The sequence below is a fragment of the Botryllus schlosseri genome, chromosome 13 (genome assembly GCF_051294905.1).
Source record: "Botryllus schlosseri isolate E-star chromosome 13, Bs_hap1, whole genome shotgun sequence".
In the NCBI taxonomy this organism is placed as follows: domain Eukaryota; kingdom Metazoa; phylum Chordata; class Ascidiacea; order Stolidobranchia; family Styelidae; genus Botryllus; species Botryllus schlosseri.
In genome coordinates, this window is record NC_137248.1 from 10,991,234 (window position 1) to 11,011,738 (window position 20,505).

The 20,505-nt window shown below is 40.6% G+C and overlaps 1 protein-coding gene across 1 annotated transcript; it reads right to left on the minus strand.

Moving 5' to 3' along the window:
* Positions 1–2,461: 2,461 nt before the first annotated feature.
* On the minus strand, positions 2,462–17,500 carry LOC145454591 (uncharacterized). Its single transcript, XM_080332583.1, has 21 exons — positions 17,301–17,500; positions 16,819–16,953; positions 13,993–14,112; positions 13,623–13,806; positions 13,028–13,101; positions 12,749–12,856; positions 12,659–12,688; positions 12,295–12,330; positions 12,149–12,231; positions 8,956–9,070; positions 8,734–8,892; positions 8,543–8,656; positions 8,334–8,454; positions 7,595–7,784; positions 7,041–7,197; positions 6,827–6,980; positions 6,156–6,364; positions 5,925–6,094; positions 5,484–5,628; positions 5,294–5,415; positions 2,462–2,762 (listed from the first exon to the last, which is right to left on the minus strand). Exons 1-21 carry the CDS (start codon positions 17,359–17,361, stop codon positions 2,580–2,582), a joined length of 2,670 nt encoding a protein of 889 aa, XP_080188709.1. The 5' UTR covers positions 17,362–17,500; the 3' UTR covers positions 2,462–2,579.
* Positions 17,501–20,505: the final 3,005 nt, after the last annotated feature.

Consider the following 20,505-nt stretch of genomic DNA (forward strand, 5'->3'; position numbering starts at 1 on the left):
TTATCCTTCATCTAAGTAATTTGAACAATGTAAAAGTACACTGTGAAAAATATATAGGTACAATTCTACATTGTACATGTACAGTGTACACTAGTACAGTACACTTATATGTGCACATTCCCCCATTATTATGTTGGTATGTTTCAAGAAAACGCAATTGTAATGTGACAGATACAATCGTTTCTTCTGCACATGCTCGTCCATCCGTGGTATACCATTGCTGTCAGCAAATGGGATATCATGTCCACGCTCATTTAGAGAATTCCGGTGCTTGGAATTAATGGCCATGAATGCTGTGGAACCTTGCTCCCACTCCTATGTCGAGTCAGGGATCTCGGTTCTTCTTTCTGTGTGGTTCGCGTCATGGTGCCGCTTTAAGGGGCTGCTGGATTCATGATCGCGAAACTAGGGTTTTTCAGCATTATTATTATTATAGATCAGTGGTTCTCAACCTTTTTGTCTTGAAGTCCTAGTTCAAATCTAGTTCAATTATCGTGCAACCACCATCTCTGTCTTGTGCAAATATAAAGTGTAGGCTAGTTATAAAACAGCAACACAATCCCTTTTATTGAATGTAGCATCATGCTATTTAAATATATATCGGGTAGACTTTTATTATTTCGAAACGAATCCTGCAACTGCATTTCATAGAATATGTGTTCGTGTCCTGAAAATCCGCGTCTTCGATTTGATATGAACGAGTGCCGAAAATATCTTTCCACAAAGATACGTGATGGCAAAAGTAATAAAAACACGTGATGCTTTCGACAACACCATTGGGTATGATCGCAAGAAATACTGCACCACCACTGAAAAACAGATTTTTTAATTGAACTTGTAATATCTGTCTAGCAGCTCATCTTGAAGTAATTGTGGGATATATGTCAGGTATGTTGCAGGAGAAAATGGATTTTTGCAAACATTTTGAAATCACCGTGAATAACATTATACTTCCTCATCTATTCTTTTTTTTTCACAATCACTAACAAAACATCTCGAAAAAGCAATATGTTTGTAGCAGTAGGCCAATGGAAATTCAGCAATTAAGATGAGTTTGCCCAGTAGGATGTTTCATCTCAAACGGCTAATCTGTAGGTGTGAGTCCTGGAGTTTTACCAATAATGAAGCGAAACGGTCTCGTGATTTCCGTAATAAAAATATAAATTTGGTGAGCAACCATTTTGTAAATTTTGAGGTTCCGTGGAATCCCGGTTGAGAACCACTGCTACAGATAGCGAAACATGATGTGGCGCTTATTAACGTGAACGGTCTAGTGCACCACGTGCAAGGTTTGTCCTGATTCAGGACAAACACGCATGAAAAGGTTGCATTAGTCACAGCAATAGGTGACAGGAGTCCACGAATTTGGTTTCTAATAATAACACACCATACCCTCCGAATTCGATTGTGATGTATCAATACTTTTTATATTCTGGACCGGGGGGCGACCTACCTTTTTGAAACCAAGACCTACTTCTTGGGTAGGCCTACTGATTAATGTGAAAGGCTACCAGTTACTCCAACCGTTTATCCCACATAAGCTGTATTTCTATACTTAGACATTCATAGCCCTGGGTAGGATTTCCGCTCCTTACCATACACAGATAACTTTCTAGCGCACGCAATCTTGCGTCTACGAGTTCAATTGCGTTTCCCCACGTTGCGTTTCCGCGCCGAGGCTTGGAAATAATAATTAGATTCCCGTTAAGCCTCCGAGCGGGCGAACACGAGCAACGCCTCGATCGAAAACTGAGTTCACATGTTGTTTCGGGTCGACGGACCCATGTTCAACTGCCGTTCATGTGGAACCATTCTCTACTTCGATTTTCCAAGCAATCATTTTAATATTTGCTATATACTGCGACCGCAGGCGAATCATTTGGCCCGGCGGCGTCATGACACCCTCGGGCACCGCGTTGATGACCCCTGTTCTGGATTTCACTTTCGTGTCGACATGTTTAAAGTTTATCCTGGTTGCTATACTGATGAGTTAGTCTGTTAGCCCTCGTAGCATAGTTAGCTAACCTCACCAGTTGCAATAATGTCAACTATTCGCGTAGCCTACCACTGTAAAAGCTCCTACATATCACTAGTGATATCCTAAAACAGTTTGGGAAACATTGTATACAGTGACCACGCACATGTGGTCAAATACAGACTTATATTGCCATTGTCAGGATGGCTCGATTGTGCGGCTTCTTGTGACAGCAATTTTTTCAACCACCAACTTCACCGACAAGTCAGTGCCTGGCAAGTGAACCCGCGGCGTCACGACAATTTCGTGGTGAAACTTTCACAGTAGCTAGATAAGCATGTCCTCATACGACTTTCCTGATGTTATGCTGGTAGAGGATTCCCCTCTAACCTCCGGTCTTTACGGACCACGCGTAACTATGATCACAACCTGTTTTATCCACAATGACTATCCTTCATAACTATCAAGAGCCACATAAAGTCGACGTTCGACAGCATCATATTTGATTTTGGTTCGATCGACCATTGAAACACGCACGGTAGAAGTTGAACTTCGAATTAATATCAAGATACAGTGTAAAACTAATAAGCAGAAGCGGCAAAAATTAATGAGGTGTCATTCTTGAGACAACAATCATCTTTAGCCCGTTATTGCACATGGCTGGATCTTCGTCTATTAAGAAATATATCCCCGCTGGCAGAATACACGCGTTGCCATCCGGAGCGTGGCATGGGACACTGCGAGAATTTTCAGAGCTGCATGACAAATACTCGCTTCCCGTTCGCACCTGGAAATTTAGAATAAGATTAATATAGATTGTACGGGTTAACAAATATATCTGAGATCTGTCCTGCCACGGAATTGGTGATAAGCCAATGTATCCTAAGAAATATGAGCTACAGCAAATTTATCGCGAACAAATGACAATCTTTGCCCACAGAAAGTGTTATGGAGGGTTGCGAAGTTGAATTTGTTGACGCTGATCTCCTCTCACTAAGCACGTCAATGGATGGAAGGTCGCTCTAACAGGCAGAACTCATATAGCCTATTAGTCTGGCCTCTTACTTGCGAATACCTGATGGAGGCAAATACATTTTAAATAGGTTCTATAGCTTCATGAGGTATTCGCAACTGTGAAATGGCATGTATAGGCTATAGAGACCAATAGGTCAAGAACCGAAAGCCTATCATAGCAGCGCCTTACACTCTCTATTAGTGGTGCCCTTTGAAAAATTTTTAACACTCGCTGTGCCCTAATGAATTCACATATTTTGCAAATTCCAATATGGGCCTGTATTGAAATGGAACACAAAATTCCACTTCCCATACAAAACTACATGCACAACACTGAACTTATTTCATGTACTTGCTGATGTTCCACTATTGCGAATGCACAATTGCACATCTCGCGATGGAAACCGAGTAATTTCCGCCTGCACCATCATGGTGTCTTGGTGTTGTAGACGCTTAGCAGCCACAAGGTTATTGCGTCAACATATTGGAGTGCCAAATGCCTACGAGTATCGTAATTCGTACCACAATATTTTTGTTGTCTTACTACGATATTACCCTTGTTTCGTAGCCTTTTTGTACAGCGAAATACAGATTTGGGTTGACTAATATCACCGGTCATGGTTTGATTGCAGGGCGGCAGCAAAATCACTAAGATATATTTGCGAACGATATGCTTCAAATGGAAGACTTACGTTTTATAACGTAATATAGGCGGGGCTATTATACTATCGTCGTATCGCCGCGAAATGTGATTATATCGACAGTGTCCATCAAATACCATACACATCGGCGAAGTCATGACGCTTAAAGCGGCACTGCGCTCAAAAATGATGTGGTCTCAAATTGAAGGGCAAAACGAAAAATAATTTTGGGCCGCAGCCATTTTCTTCATAACGCCACCGTAATGGACCTGCAATTTATTGAAATTTCCTCGGGACCTTCATGCTCCAGCTGCTGCGACTGCTTAACACGTTACATGGCATGATGTCTTCATCGTCGCACTTGCTCGACGCGATAAGGCCGTCACGCAGAGAACGAACTTTAGATAGTTGTCAGCCCATGTTATGAAGGAAATATGTCTAAAGTTCGTTCTCTGCGTGACTGCCGTATTGCGTCGAGCAAGTGCGACGATGAAGACATCGCGCCATGTAACGGGTTAAGCAGCCGCGGTAGCTGGAGCGTGAAGGTCCTGTGGAAATTTCAATAAATTGCAGCTCCATGACGGTGGCGTTCTGAAGAAAATGGCTGCGGCCAAAAAAAATCGTTTCGCCCTTCAATTTCAGACCACATCATTTTTGAGCGTAGTGCCCCTTTAATCTTTTAAATAAATTACATTGTCGTTCAGGTCGGACGCACGATCCGAGTTGTTGCCTAATTATCAGATTCTATAAAGCGGGTACAATTTACTTAATTCAGGTTAATTCATTAGATGCATTTGAAGTATCCTTCTGTGGCAAATGGACACGGACATATACATTAAATAAACACAAGGCTCAACTTCAACTCATATGCAAATATTTTATGTGATGACCTAATCAAAATCTGAATGAAGATGCCCCATATTTCAATCAAAGGCATATTATGAACATTGAACATCCTTCTACATAGCACTTTACGGGAATTTGCAACGTTGTCAAAGTTGAGATGGGGACGTCCAATGAACTGCCTATTTCTCCTCGTGACACAACCATTTTAAATTTCGCGTAGTCAGCACGGTACTCTGTGTTAGATGCACTGCACAATGTAGGTTAAACACACGCATAGTCGCGGGAAGGAATATTTAACACCCATTAGGATTAGAATGACTTTCGCCCTCTGGGTACGCCATTGTCTATGTTGGTTTTAGTTATCTGCAGTGTGGCCTTTCCCATCACTATTGTGACGTCATAATTCCGAAATGCATAGCGATGTAGCCTGATTGTATAGTCATACTAGAATGTACCACAGCAATTTGCAATATTAAGGTGGCAATCGCAGTAGCAACGCAACATGATTACAACACCGTCGATAATTACCAATCCGAAGCAAAAAGTGCGAGACAATTACGATGCGGAACGATAAAAATATGGTAATCCGGTACCGTACTTTTGCGAAAATATCGTACCGTACTTTTAGCAAAACACAATCATACCGTACCGGCCGGCTCTTTGGTTTTATGAAATCGACTTCTAGTATAGTTACGGAAACATTATTTGCATATTATACCTCGCTAATTTATAAGGTTATCGTAGAATTATATGTATATATATTGTACTCTTGTAACAGCAGATATGCAATGTGCACGAGTTGACTGTATTTGTGTACCTGTCTGACATTGGCAGCTCTGCTTCCGTAAAATAATAGATATTGCGACCTAGCATCGAGATTGATGTACCAATTTGGCATCCGCTTTCCGGCGCTCCATTCAAACTTGTAAATATCCGCAGCTATAACGAGAATCACTCACTAAATCGTTGATTTGGAGAAGCGCCTTTATGCACTTTGGCCTACTCACGCGTGTTAGGAATGTAGTACACGAGATTGGGATCAGGCATGGATCGAATACGCGGTGTCGTGAACTCGGGACATTCTGCTCTGCACTCCACGTCTGCCGTGTAGCAAGCTTTAATTCCAATATCGAAGTCAAGGCCGGTGTTGCGCTGTGATGAGGAATTTGGTGGTGAATCATATTACCAAAAAGGGTAAGTGAATGCAATAATATTTTCAAAAACCGACAATGATAACCGCCACGTAACATATAAATGAATCGTAGGAGGAAATCGAAACAAAACCTAATAACTAAAGTACCGTGTTAACACTCAATCAACAAGCAATCAAATTTCAAAACTGGTCATTTCTTGGAAGAAAACGTAGTACTGATGTAAAGATAAAGACTTGGCCCCCTGCAATCTCTCATTAGACTAATGCCAATCGCATTGGCCAACGCAATGCTTACTCCTTCGAGAGGTGTTAGATGAGGAACAGTCAACCGAAAGGGCTTGTCAGTTCCAAGGCGCAGAGCTCCACCTATTCGAAAGTCCAGAGTTGTTTCGTTACAAGGAGTGAATCCGTCTTCAACATAATAGTTGACGTAAAAGTTTTCCGTGTCGCTTTCAAAATAGTGACCTAAAATCAAAACGTTACCAATGAAGCTTTCCACTTATTTACTCCGAGGTAGTTTGCTTACCAACGAAAAGGATTTCATCGCCCGCCAATCGCAGAGCCCTGGCCGAAGCCATCAAATCATCCTGTTGTGTGGTGTACCCCAGATAGTCGAGGGAATCGTACTTGATTCCCGTTAATTCCTCATAATAAAACGAATCTCTCATGGTATTGACAGCCTGAACTTTTGGAAATGGATTCAAGCTCATATTAGCGAAAGGCATCTGTCTTCGTCTGTAATATGAGTTTGATTGAATGAGAACGGGATTTATCAATCATAAAGTATAACCTAGGAAAGTGTCGTTACTTATTCCTAGAGCCCGACCGATATCATCGATTGAAAATTTGAAATGCTTGTTGCCGATAAAGTGATATTTCTGCCAATATCAAAACGCGACATATGTAAAGCTTGAAACAGAGCGTTGATTGTTACTTGATGCAGATTTGAATGCCAATAAATTATGAACTCTTATAAACTCCCCACATGTGTACATAGGAAATGATTGAACAGCGGTGTGGCGAACATAATTAGCAGGCATGAAAATGTTTGGGTTACGGAGTAGCGAATCCATCTATCGTTATCTAGCTGGCCATGGCGGTATTTAATTCAGGTAATGCAAAACTATCGTATCGTTTAATTTTCCATGTCACGCATTTGCATGCAGTCCTAATATATCGACTAAACTGTATTCTTACCCAAAGTTAGCCTCTTCTTCTAATACTTCAAGGGCCGTCTGTATTGACCAGGTAGCATTCTCCGCAAGCTGTTTTTGCGCGATCGCCCATTGCCGATCGACTTGCGAGTGGTGGAACATGAAAATGGGGTCGAATCCGGCAAAATTCAAACGAGCTGTACATGATAAGTGATGTTCTAGTGATAAACACTTTACAACCCGTAAATGATACCGACCTAGCGACACCGTGCAATTTGGACCGCTAGTACACGCCGCAACGTGAGGGCCGCCGTGTCCGCTTTCTGTGGACTCCGCGAATTCGTGCATAATATGTGACTGTATTTTCCGAGTTGACACTCGCCTCCATGACATTTCGGCAAAGTTCAGGGGAGCCTAAATAGAAATAGATCCCTTACACACATTTCGGGTACTTCATATAGAGTCGGGCTACCATATTTTGGGAATCTCAAAAGAGGATACTGTTTCAAAATATTCAGACTTACAATACCAGAGTAAAATCCGGAAAAATTGGGGAATTTATTCCGAGTTGGAAGTTGGTTGACTAAAAAAATGGTCATTTTTCCGACTCGAATCCTTTTGTTGAATTCTCCGATGGTTGACTAAAAATATGGTCAACTTACTGGCTCTACCCCCGAAATACCCACTGAAAGTTACTTGGGTACTGATTTCCTATATCTCAGTCGAATTTTAACATTAATTTAAATTTTTTTTAAAAAGAGGACATTTTGGCGGCCTCCGAGGACTATATATTCATACATTCATGTCATACCAGTGCAGCGACAGCATCTCTTCGAGTCGTTCTCCCTGGACCAGTTCTGTCGATAAGGACCTCCATACTTGCGAATGGATTATCCTCTCCGGATGGTAGTTTTTCACTCCATAGAAAATCAGGCGGCGATCTAGTGTCCTCTCTCAACCAGTTCCAATACGGAATGCCCAGAGACTTGTCTTTTAAATATCTAAATACGGAGTTTCGGTATTAGATTAGGAAACGGAATCTATAAACAATCCCAAATTTTAATGCAAATTCGCAACGCAGCTCTAGCGGTTTTCCTATTTTCAAATGGATTGCGGTATGATACGAAATGTATTTCTGATTTGGATTGGAAGCTTGAATCTCGGACGGGATTTGAATTCTATAATATTTAATCCACTCATTTTCTGGATGGTAGCGATATTGATAGTAACTACAATTCTTTGGACGTGAACAAACTCCAGAAATGACGTGACAGAGGCATTCTCTTTAGAGCAGAATGATCGCTTCTCCAGTCCTTCCATTGCAGATTAGTGGCACATGTAGAGTTCTAAAAGCTGTATGGTGTGACTTTCTTACTCTAACTATGATTGACGCTTGTTTATAGTGCCCTAGTGCTATCCGAAGACTGCGGTTGCAGTCTGGAGAGAGGAGCTAGTTCTGTTGATTCGCTGAACTCCTGAATGATTTAGAAATGGTGAGCAATGAGCGTCGTTGAAAGGATTCGTTTTATGAAGATAGACATCGATTTTACCTTGTCAGACCTTCTTCGTAGTTGAGAACAATAGATCTGTGCCACGAGAGAAATTGCATCTTAGCTCCGTGCGGACAGCATGACGAGCGACCGCATTGAAACGGCCATCCATGAGCAGAGGCTAAACAAAGCGAAGGCGCATAGATAGTCGTTAACATTGCAGAAGAAATGGGCGTAATGAATAGTGCCATGTCAACTGCATAATTTACCAGCGTTATGGAAGCCGCGCGCCGATTTATCCGCCTTGTATTGAATCATTGCGTTGATGAGATCATCTTTTTCAGTATCGGTGAGGTTTGCCACGTCTTTCCTTGTTCGGAATTCTGTCCGTTGCGGAAAGCGCATATTAGAGACATTCTTACATTTCTACATTTCGAAGCTATGAGGTTATCAAGCTTACGGCATCTAGGTCCATGATAACAATTGCGTTTTTCCGATCCTCTGCCGGGACAGCCTCCGACTCCGGGCATCCCGTTTCTGCACATCCGTACTCGGGTTTGAACCCCTCCCCAGCATGTTGCTTTGCACGCGGTCCAGAGAGACCAGTCCTCCCAATAGGCTATGGAAAATGGCGATTTGTTTTAGGCCCTCTCTATTGCACTACAAGTAGGGATTTACTCACCTTCGTCTTCTGCGTAGTTTATCAGTTTACTTTGTGATGCGGTCGGTGAGCCGCAGAACCATGTTAAGGTAACGTCAGTGGAGTTGTTTTCGTCAAGGTCGTAGCTTTCCGTAGTCTGTTACGAGTTAAACGCTTTTATAAGCAAAGCCGAGATAGGTCAGGCTGATTGTGAAGGGACCAACGCTCGAATGATATTTGATATTCTCGTACTGAACAACCCACTGCGCGCCCTGGCGCCCTTATTACTAAATAGTTTGTGAGTCATGCTAATTAGCGGAGTAACACCGCATTCCGCGAAGATGGAATATCTTTGAATTTCATTGATTTTTTTGAATTTTCAAACACTCAAACAGTGATTATAACAATTGTGTATGCAATTGTCACCGCACAATACACTGTACCGTGGCTTGCTAGGCTTCATGTGCAGTGTGCACTCACCCTAATCCAGAGCCGGTAAAACGCATCATACATCGAACTCAGCCCATATGCAGGTGAGGAGTACAGGCCTACTTACTAACTAACTATATTATCAATCTGGAATACGTGCATTAATTAGTGTCTGGGCACAGCATCGTCTAAAAATGACGCAGTGATGTATACCTCAAATTGGATATTATAAGCTATTATCTTATCATTACCATTATTAATGTTGATTTGAGTATGACATATACAGGAGAGTAGGGATGGTGTGAACCTCTGAAAGGTTCGGGTTCGTGTGAACGCGAACCTTTTTGAAAGGTTCTGTGTGAACACGAACGTGAACCTCGTGACGTCATATTGCTAATTCCAACCCTATCTTTCAATGAAGTGATAGCCTATTATTGTACACGATACCTAGCGAAGACTCGGCCCACATAATGTCGCATTGCTGAAGTAGGGGAGATGTGGTACCGATGGATCACTGGGACCGAAAATACTTTAAAAATTCTCCATGATAATTCCATGATTACACTCCGTGAATTTGTCTACAACTACATGCTGACAGAATCTTTCCTCACACGCAAAACAATTCGACCTGCGTAAGTTATGGGGTCTGTGACGAATGATTTACGTTTTAGGGGGTGTAAAATAAATTTGGATCGACATTTGCATTTTTCTATATAACCTTTCAGACTAACAAACCCGCCATAATTTTTGATGTGAAGTATAGGGCTTGTATCAGGGTATATAATGGCACATATTTTTTGAATCAATACCATCCTCGAGTAGACTATTTTCAAGTCAATTACAATATTTATGGGGTGGGGGACCTATGGTACCATGGCCAAATCAAGCAAAATAGATGGACCAACTAATCACTTAACAACAGAAACTCGCCTACCTATATATAGGCTGTAAGTTATCGTTACATGTGGTGTTTTATCGCTATTACGAGGTATTTGAAAGTCAAAATGTCGATTTGCGGGTAATATGTATGTGGCATTAATTTTGTAAGTTTAGGCGTTAATCAAAACATGATTTTAGGCCAACATGTGAGTTGATATAATCTATTTTATTGTTGAAGGTCGCGACGAAACATTCTTCATTGGCTTGCTGTAGCTTAGCTTATAGTACACAACAAAACAAGTTAACAAATTTGAGTTTTTGAGCGTATGTCTCATAGGTCCCATGGTCGTGTGCCTTTGGACCCACCGGGTGGGGACCGATGACACGTTCGAGCAACAATTTCAAACGTTAGTAGATGATTTTTGAAAAGGCGGATATTCATGTAAATGTCCGGGATAGGTAGAGCTTGTATCGAAGTGTTGAGACAGCAAAAGATCTGCTATTCTCGCCTGAAGATTTGAGGGCTAGAGATCATTTTGCAATTTTTGATCCATCGGTACCACATCTCCCCTACATATTGGCGTTTTAAACGTCGCTAAATGTATCAACCGCGGTTATCAAAGGATATAATAATCTCATAAAATCAATACATTCCGTCGTTTTGCCAACAATTTCGACGAGGACTTACCAGGAAATATAAGCTTACGCCTTAATGGTCTTAGTCAGACCGGACAATGTGTTCGGAATATGAGTATTGCTACATTGATATTGAGCAGAGTGTAAAACGGGTTTTATATACTCGCTACCGATACCATAAACAACAAGTTATATAGCAGTAGCCAGCACCTTAATCGCACGGATTTGGTTTTAATGATACAGTAAAGATATGAAGTCGAGATTGACCCCATACGCCCGCTCGATTTTTTACATCAGAAAACGATATCAATGTCATTGATTGGTTGAATTAGCATCATTCGCCTACTACGTATATCGCTCGTGATGTTGTGTGATTGCGGGTCAAGCTCGCAGCAGAGAGTCACTCAATATTCACAAACGGAAAGCTGGATATTTCGAGAAATGTTTGGTAACAAAAATGCAAGTAAAACTTTTAAGGTTAATTGGCATGGTGCATGCTCGTTTAGTGTTGATTTTTTATGCTGCCAGTGCCCTGCATAGAGAGACCCGCAGTTGAAATGCAATAAACTTGAACCAAAGATCTTATAATTAAGTGCAAATTACAATTTGCAAAAAAAGGTTCACAGTGCAGAACCTACCAAGGTTCTGTTGTGAACGCGAACCTCTAAATTTCCGAGGTTCACACACAGAACACGAACGTGAACCTCACGTTCACACCATCCCTACAGGAGAGACTTCATTATATGTTTACTTATTTAATATATTTCTGCTCAACGTGTTCAATGCGTGCAAAGTTGATAAATCAAAATAAACCAAGTGGAGGAGGCTTGTCAAGCCCTGTCATGTCGCTGAGTGCAAATTACCGACATTGCATCATGTGCATGAAGGGAGATCGTCATAAGCTATAAGTTAATTATAGATCGCGATGAGGGAAATACTTGTAGATAAAATTTAAGAAAAGCTGATTAATAATTTTACTGAAAATTAGTATTTTCCGTTCGTATCTGACTGTCAGCTCTATTAGACGGATTGATAATTGTGTGTTAACATGATTTAATTGGTCACGTTAAACCACGATTTGTGAATCCGATTGATTTCCTCGCATCAACAAAAATTTGTTGGATAAGCTGTAATTGCTGCTCTGACAACCTTGGTGTTATATATAGAGAGAGTGATCACGGACCCCTAATATAGGATCCCATTTCGTCGCACACCTTGATGACGCGACCGACAAACATACGTTTCTAGCGCACTTATAGACGTACGACAGAAGAGTTGAGAAATTACGCACCGTTTCTCCCACCGTTTTCCCTATTGCGCATACTCTGAAGTTCCCGAGCACTTGTGGTCGCACGAATGACTTGTAGGTGATCCCTGATGGTAAATGAATGCGATAAGGGGTCATAGACCTTATGACACAAAACACCGACAACTTACCCGCTGTCAATAATGAACTGAGATCCACAGGTCGACCTGTATTCATGAATACGTACGTAATGCAACAAATTCGATAGTATCATAAACGTACCATTATACTCAATACTGCACGAAACGCTGCCCGACATGATCTGTGGGGAAATATGTATTACGCTGCCTAAGGCTTGCGGGTAAGGGAACATAACCCATGGCATTCTGGAATATAATTCTAAAGTATGAGGAGAGGATGAACAATTCTTAGTGACACATTTGATGTGCGAGATTTTCTTATTTGTAGGGCAACAAGTTCTTGCTGTCAGCGATCAGCTATTTCGTTCAAGTCTGATACACAGGTTATATATACTTTGATGATGTATATACTCACATAGTTGTGGAATGTCTGTTGCTCCTTGCCCTGACAATATGAAAATGAAGTATTGAAACTGTAAACTACAGGTCAAGCTCCTCGACTTACGGTAACATCTCCTTCTGCACGGGCCAAGAACGTACCCTTCTGCGCATGCGCAGTGATAGCTACCTTCTGTGTTTACGCAGCGGTTATTTTTTCCGGGGCATACGTTCACTAAAGGAATAAGTAAACGTTAATATTGACTATCAGACTGTTGACTGCAAATTAATGTATTTCGCTAAGGGAAAATATTTTGCAAGCGCTGCAGGAATATTTATACGTATAGACAAACCATCTCCATTAAATTGGTTTTGTAGCATAATTATGAATATTAAGTCCGTTTACTTCGTTTTTCACACTCATTTTGGTCCTCGCAATATCCACAGTCATTTTTCTCAAATCCCCTTTCACAGCTACCACTGAAATAAACAATGACACTCATTTAAAGTCGTGCTAGATTAAGGATGTATGAAAAATAAAAACTTGTTCTCCCAAGAGATTTCGACTAGGATTTGAGTGATTGATAGGTGGAAATAGACATAGCTGGCAATCGATGCCAGATTTGAATGGGGACATCATATTAGGGATCACTCGGTTGCCCATTGCATACATGAGGTGGTATGTGGATTAGCACTCAGGTTTCCGAAAAAGTGGAATCGGGTACAGAAGAGAATGAATTCAAGGTAACCCTTCTGCATGTCTATAGTGAGATCACTATTTCTATTCGAAGCATATTACAAGTGCTGAGATTGGGTCCTTGATACGTCCTTACGATACGGTCTTTATAAGAATTAAATTGAACCAGGAAAAAATGGAAAGTTGTGGGTTTAATCTCAAAACACGAAACAGTTTGTAGTGGCCTACCTGGACGCGGAAGCTCTAAGACGGGTTCTAGCTATATTATATGCTCATTACTCATGGAGTCGAATGGAAACTCTACCTGGAATGCGACATCTTCGTTCCGTCAGCACCCATACTGGAGTAGTCTGGAAGAAAATCTTGAGCATATTCCGTTGAGAAGGGGGAGTATTTCACAAAGTATGGTAAGAACCATGTGTCGACAAATTGGGGATGATAGCATCTTTGTGGTAATATGCACATCCCCGTAATTTGATGCGCTGCAACTGAATGGTAAAACAAACAATGTAAATACTATAAACAAAACACACATCTTGTAATTCAGTAAGAATCAGGTGAAATAGATCATTCATGCGAAGACAGCATGACCTTGAGTAATGAAAATCGTGGACTATATTCATTATGAGAATGACGGCAATCCTAACGGTACATGATGTGATATGAATACTCACCACAGTGAGTTCCAGTGTAATCTAGAACATAGCCACAGCGACAGGAGCATCTGTAGCTTCCATCTGTATCGGTACAAATTGAATTGCTTCCGCACGGATTATCAGCGCATTCGTTGACGTCTGTCAATGCAGGATGTTGTTATTTACAGATGTTGGTATTGGCAATAGGGTCGGGCTAAATCGAGTAACTGAGTGATTCGATTTTGAATAGAGCATTTGGCTTTCAGTCAAGTATTCGATTATCACACCAGTATGAATGATGTGGGAAGTTCAGATAGGTACCCTTTATGCGGCCACAAATAATATAATCCTAGTTCTGTGTCACATTTAAGTTTCCTTGCTCTTTGTGATAATGCTGTGTGTTGATCACGACTTCTCAGATATGCAATTTGGTCAGAATTGTAGCGTTAAGTCAAAAAATTGTCAAAATTGGTTACAAAGTCCAAAAATTTGCAAGTAGCATTTCGTTTGTATCGCAGATGTTTGCATTGTCGGTGAACTTATCATTTGACAATTTTACAGATTGTAGCCTACTTAATAATCCTGCCGTTGTAGACGGCCCATGGTCTGCTCATTGTGAATCATAAGTGGTCAAAGGGTGTTATGCTCATGCGCATCGTACCACAATATCCTAACTGAAGCAAGACTGCGTGGGCATTGAGTCTTATATTATGAAGCGCATGATGAAAAATTGTGATGTCGACCAGAGGTTCTCAGCCGCCGGTCCGCCAGGTATTTTAAAATTTTATACTTAATTTCAAGTTGCAAAATGTTGAAGGCTTTTCAATTGATGAAATAAATAAAACAATAAATTTGAACATACTCAGAACTTCGTGAGATAACATTACGCATGGAAGCATGTTCGATATAACTCGGACCTGGGCTAAGTGCGGCCCGCGGACTAAATGCGGTCCGCGATGTGATTCCGACTGGCCCGCGAAAAGTAGCCTGGAATTTAGAACATTGAGCCTACTTTTTAATACTAATTTGTGAACTAAAACCAAAGGCTGCATAAACTGAACCGTTGATGCGTTTACTTTCAAATCTGCTTGTTCATCGTTGCACAGTGATTACGCAGACTACGAAATACGAATAGGTCGTATAATAATCTGGATTCCAAATACTGCAAATATAGCAAAGTATACGGTAACAATTAAAGTCAACAGTAACGGTTTCCATATAGTTCAGAACTATTTGTTGCCATTGTTTCATTACGGATTACCCGGTCCATGATTTAAATTGTCATGTGATGCGTTTCCGATCTATAATCCGTAAAACAAGTCATAATCAATGCACGTGAGCAGCTGTCACCCTGAAACGAGGAACAGTCATGGCAAAAAAAAGTGCCGTGGAGGCTGAAGACAGACATTTTAAGAAGATTTATACCATTTAATATTTGTTTACTTGAGTGAGATGGAAATCTGTCATTTTTTTGTCGTGAGCAGGTCGTTGTATTTGGAGATATATTTTGAATCGCCAATACGAGAAAAACGCTAAGAAATACAAACACTCATCGGCTGGCTGAGGCGAAGAGACCGCGGATTTCAGGGCATATGCCAGCGAAACTCTCAAAACACCATATGTCACCAAAGAAAAAAGGGTAGGGGAAATGTGATTTAGGTGAGTTAAAAATGCTTCGTGTTTTGCATTGTTTTGAATATTGTCACTAAATGAATCAAAACATTAAAAAAAATAATCCATGCTATCTCATAGGTCAAAAAATGTCAAAACTTTGATTTTTTAGTTCAAAATCTTCCGATCCGTCGGTAAAAAATCGCCCTGGTCATTTCCACCAATGTGTGAAGCTTTGTACACATGTTTTGGATGCTACGATACGACTAATCGAGGTTTAGAGCCCTATATTGTGGAAAATAGTATCGAAATCATAATTCTCTTCTATAAATAAACTCTTAGCTGCAAAGAGCTTATAATTTCAGTGCTCAAAAAATCATCTCTCTGCCACTACTCGACTCGATTCATTTGAATTAACACTCGATTCAGATTCGAGTACTCGAATCATTGTGCTCAGCCCTGATTGGCAATAATTCTTGAAGATATATGTCTACTGCGTAAAAAGATGCAATACGCATGAACTCGATTGGTTATGACAAGGAATTGCAACATACGGCCCGCGAAGGGAGTTTGACTGGCGCGCATAGAGTTTCTACCCTGAAAGTTCAATCTATTCTTAAAGTATTTACAAATTTTATGCGTCACAGAATGAATCCAAGTTTGCCAACATGAGAAAGCTGGTTCATACATTTTCCGACACGACAAAGCTGTGTTCTAATCAGACTGATGTTCACGTGCAGTCTTTACTAAGGTTTTCTACAAACGACATGCAGCCAGAATCCAAAGAACTTGTTGACAACTTTGACCGACCACAGATGTCAGATTGACTTCAACAGCTACTGTTAACAAATTCATTAAATACTGTTTTTGGTCGCTATGCTTTAATCTTAAAATTTACATTAAATACGATTTATTCCTTGTATATGTGCGGATAAATAGACGCGATTAATGTATATATTCTGTAATCCGGCCCGCCAAGTCGTTCCTTTTCTCATATCCGGCCAGCCGACTGGAGATGCTGCACGCCCCTGGGTTATGATATAGCATGTTGTTTATGACATCATCGTTTTAGTGCTGCTTTTGCGAAACTGCTAATAAATTGATATTCTCGAATGTAAAATTGCCTCAAGCTTACAAAGCTGTTATATATCTGTTTTGTTGTTGACAGGCCATGCGGTTTCGATGTGTCTGAGACGCAGCCTATCACCGGCACGCCTAAAGGCAAAGTTGTTACGAAAATATACTTATACTTACTGACGCAAACGTGACGTGTTTGCCATTCGTCCTGTTGGTATCCGGCTTTGCAAGCGCAAAAATGGGTCGATTCCCCGGTTCCGTAACACAGCCCGTTAATCGAATCGCAGCCGCCGAAGTTTTCGTGGCATGGATCTAAAAACGTATAGATATTAACTATAATGTAATATGGTCTATTGGCCATGAGACCCCGTTATATCCACATTTATAACGTCGTTGGATATGTTGGAGATGATAAAGTATGACACCGCATTCTCGCTCTGAAGCACTTCGCCTGCTCATTGAACCAGTAGCGTTGTAGGACGAATGAATGACGAGGTGTCCCCAGCATGAAATGAACTTATTTTAAATTTAGGTCTTCAATGTCTTTGCCATTCCAAGATATTATCGTCAGCACTTGTCAGTTGCTGTTGATTAATTTCAACAAGTACCGCCAGTAAGGTACTTTGAGATAGATCATTTCAAACATGGTGCAATTTTACCTGCTTTAGCCTTCGACGCGAAGAGAATGTACGCGCAACACCAGAGTAAAAGTCCCCTCATTATCGAAGTACAATATGTTGAATTGTTAATCTGAATAAATTTCACTCCTGAAAACTGTAGAAATTTCTAATCGAATGAATGTAAAATCAGATTTAGTTGGTTCGATACGAGCTGTCTATACGTTCTCATGAAGTTTAACAAGTTTTTGTGTTTGTGCAATGTTATTCATTCGCTTTTATATCGCGAGGGACAACGACAACGGCTTTCTGTGAAATTGAGAAAGTCAGTGTTAAATTGGGAAATTCCGATAGTGTTAGGAAATTTCAATGTAACGACCTTTTACGATACCGAAAACAATTCATAATGAGGGATTAAAATTATCTCTTTTTCTAGAAAATTGCACGCGCAACGCGCACGTCTGAATTTATACCAGACGCCCTGAAGACCTGTGTTACAGATGTTAACCTCAAGATTATTCATTTGATCTACGATTTACGGATGCCACTAATTCGTTATTTTACTTATAAATGTCTTCGTTCGTCGTGTTGACAAAAGTGAACGGATGTGTATAAGTCAACCGTAGTATAAATACCCTCAACCATCCCCCGTTTCATGTGAATAACAATCAGTTACAAGCATAATGCAGTACAATACTCAGTTTTCAAGGGGTCACAAAAGGAAATATAGTTTGCCGCGAAATAACGGGGAATTATATGATATATCATTATGACTTCATTTCATTGAGACTCGGCGAAATCAGAAACAGCAGTCAAGATTTGAGGTCAAAATAATTGGCGTTGTTACTAGAAAAATCTCATGATTCTTTCAATTCCCAATATTCCACCCATTATACAATCTGCAGTTGGCGAAACTTACCTTAAATTGCATACGTCCTTATTCCGTGCTTTGAATGTTGTGTTGATGCCCCTATATGGGGGATGTAGGAAACCATTGTTTTAGGGCTGGGGGGCCAACCTTTTTGCTATTCACGGACGCATTTCGATTATTTATAGCCTACGACCGCAGTCCAGGGCACAGTCGTAATGAACTAACTTGAAGCCAAATATCCACGTTAAACTGACCATACCATGTCCATTTCCGGTGAACTCCGAAGTATTCCCATCGGCTTACTATACAGTACGCACCGAAATGGCGAGTAGTCATGTTATGAGTAGTTACTAGTACTCGTTATCCATTCGCGCGAAGCGCCCAAATATTTTCAAGGTCATGAATGAATTTCGTCATTGATAATAAATTTAAATATATTAATTTAAATTTAGGACAAGTTATAAATAATGATGCATCTTCGGTTGGGTCAATTCGATTAGTCGCTCATTGCATGCTGTTACTTCTTGACCTGCCATTAGGATTTTCGCTATGGAAAGATAGCGGAATCGCCGAAACGTACCAGAAACAAATTTCTTTCGTGTGGACGCACACGATTCCCAGTTGTTATTTCTTCATGGGGGCATAATTTTCCTCTGCTGTTCGCATGTTTACTGCGGGGCTCAGATTGCAATAGGCATTACTATATTAAAGCCGAAAAATGAAGTCGTTTCGAATAGCGCGTAGCGCGAAGAAAATTTTAAGATGAAGTTAGATCTCTCAAAAATTCGGGAGTTAAATCGAACATTCAATTTGCCGGTTGACCGCCGTCAACACATACTATTTGTAGAATACCGCAAAATTTTCCGGTCTGCGACCGCAGGTTGGCCACCCCTGTTTTAAGGGAACTGAAAAGGACAGCAATATGTAAAATGGGGGAAGACCCTGATCCTAAAACAAACACTTTGTAGATCCTTTGAACTTATCAAAAATAGTTGTGTCTATTTTCTGTTTATATGGCACTGTATAGGAAGTTAGTACCTACCTATCCACAATTGAAGGTATGTGTGGAAACTAAAGCAACGTCAGTAAGAGAGAGTATTTTGTCTGCATTGTACGTTGGCCATCACAACTTTGAATACTGCACCTTCGGTGCGAGAAGATATTGGTGGATTGCAGGATAGCTCACCGTTTCACTACGATGTGATTGTCGTATTGTTCTGCCAACAATCTGTACCGCAGCCTTTACTGTTGCAACACTCTGTCATTGTACGTAAAAAAGAAAATATTCATATTCCATGGTGATTTTGAGAGATTCTGGTCCCCTCACATTATTAATACTTGCAATATAGGAATTGGTGCGACGGACGAGGGACGATATCATTCGAATGATACCACACCAATTTAAGGTATAAATTCTGAGCTCTCACATATGAGGCTTCGCTCGTCTCCGCTTCACGTTTGGCAGTATTTGTTAACAATAGGTATGCAAATTCCATAATTTGGATGGAAAAATGCCTAAAATGAGTAGTAGACAAATACCAGTAAACCATCAAAGGTTTTCACTATTTTCTTTTCCTTATCTGGCGACAGGTTAGGTACAGCCCTATTAGTCCACCATGCCGTCTCGTCCCTGTCAATTATCGTCTGTGTCGATTCAGAGTTCCATGTTTCATCATTAAAATCAATCACGACATCACATCTAAATAGTTTGAGGTGACTCTTGGGGGTACAGAGCTTCAGTATCGAAATGAATAATGTATTCATATTGAAATATACCCGAATAGGCCTACATTCGGTTGAAGCACGTCTATGGGGTAATCGTCAGCAACTAGTAGAGACTTATATCGCTGAAGACATTTGTCGGTCTGAAAAATCGCGGTACGTGAATGCTTCTGGATTCTGTAATTATATAGGCTCAAGGCACATGGCCATTTCCCATATGGCGTATCATATTTATAATTCATACCAGAAAGCAAAATGGGGCGCGTGTAAATGCTGATTTCATGTTTGTTTAAATGGAGGCCCTCTTCCCAAAAATTCAATTGACCAATTGATACCTTGAATTGCGAAATATTTTCAAGTTTGAACGTTGTTAGGAGGCAAACAAAAGTCTTTAAGCAATGTGACACTGCAAATTCGTATAAATCCGACAATGCAATTCCTATGTTATCCGACGGGTTAAACGTGTTGTTTTTGCCCAACTTGGGTGAATTTCTAAACCCACTCCGAAATAGAACATACAAGTGGAGTCATACTTACTCTGGTTCTATTTTTTTGCACCAGTGCGCTACAGAATGAGTTATCCCGTAGAGACGTCATCATCGTCTCATATACAGATATGTACAGTACACCTATTGACCTATATCCACTCGAGAC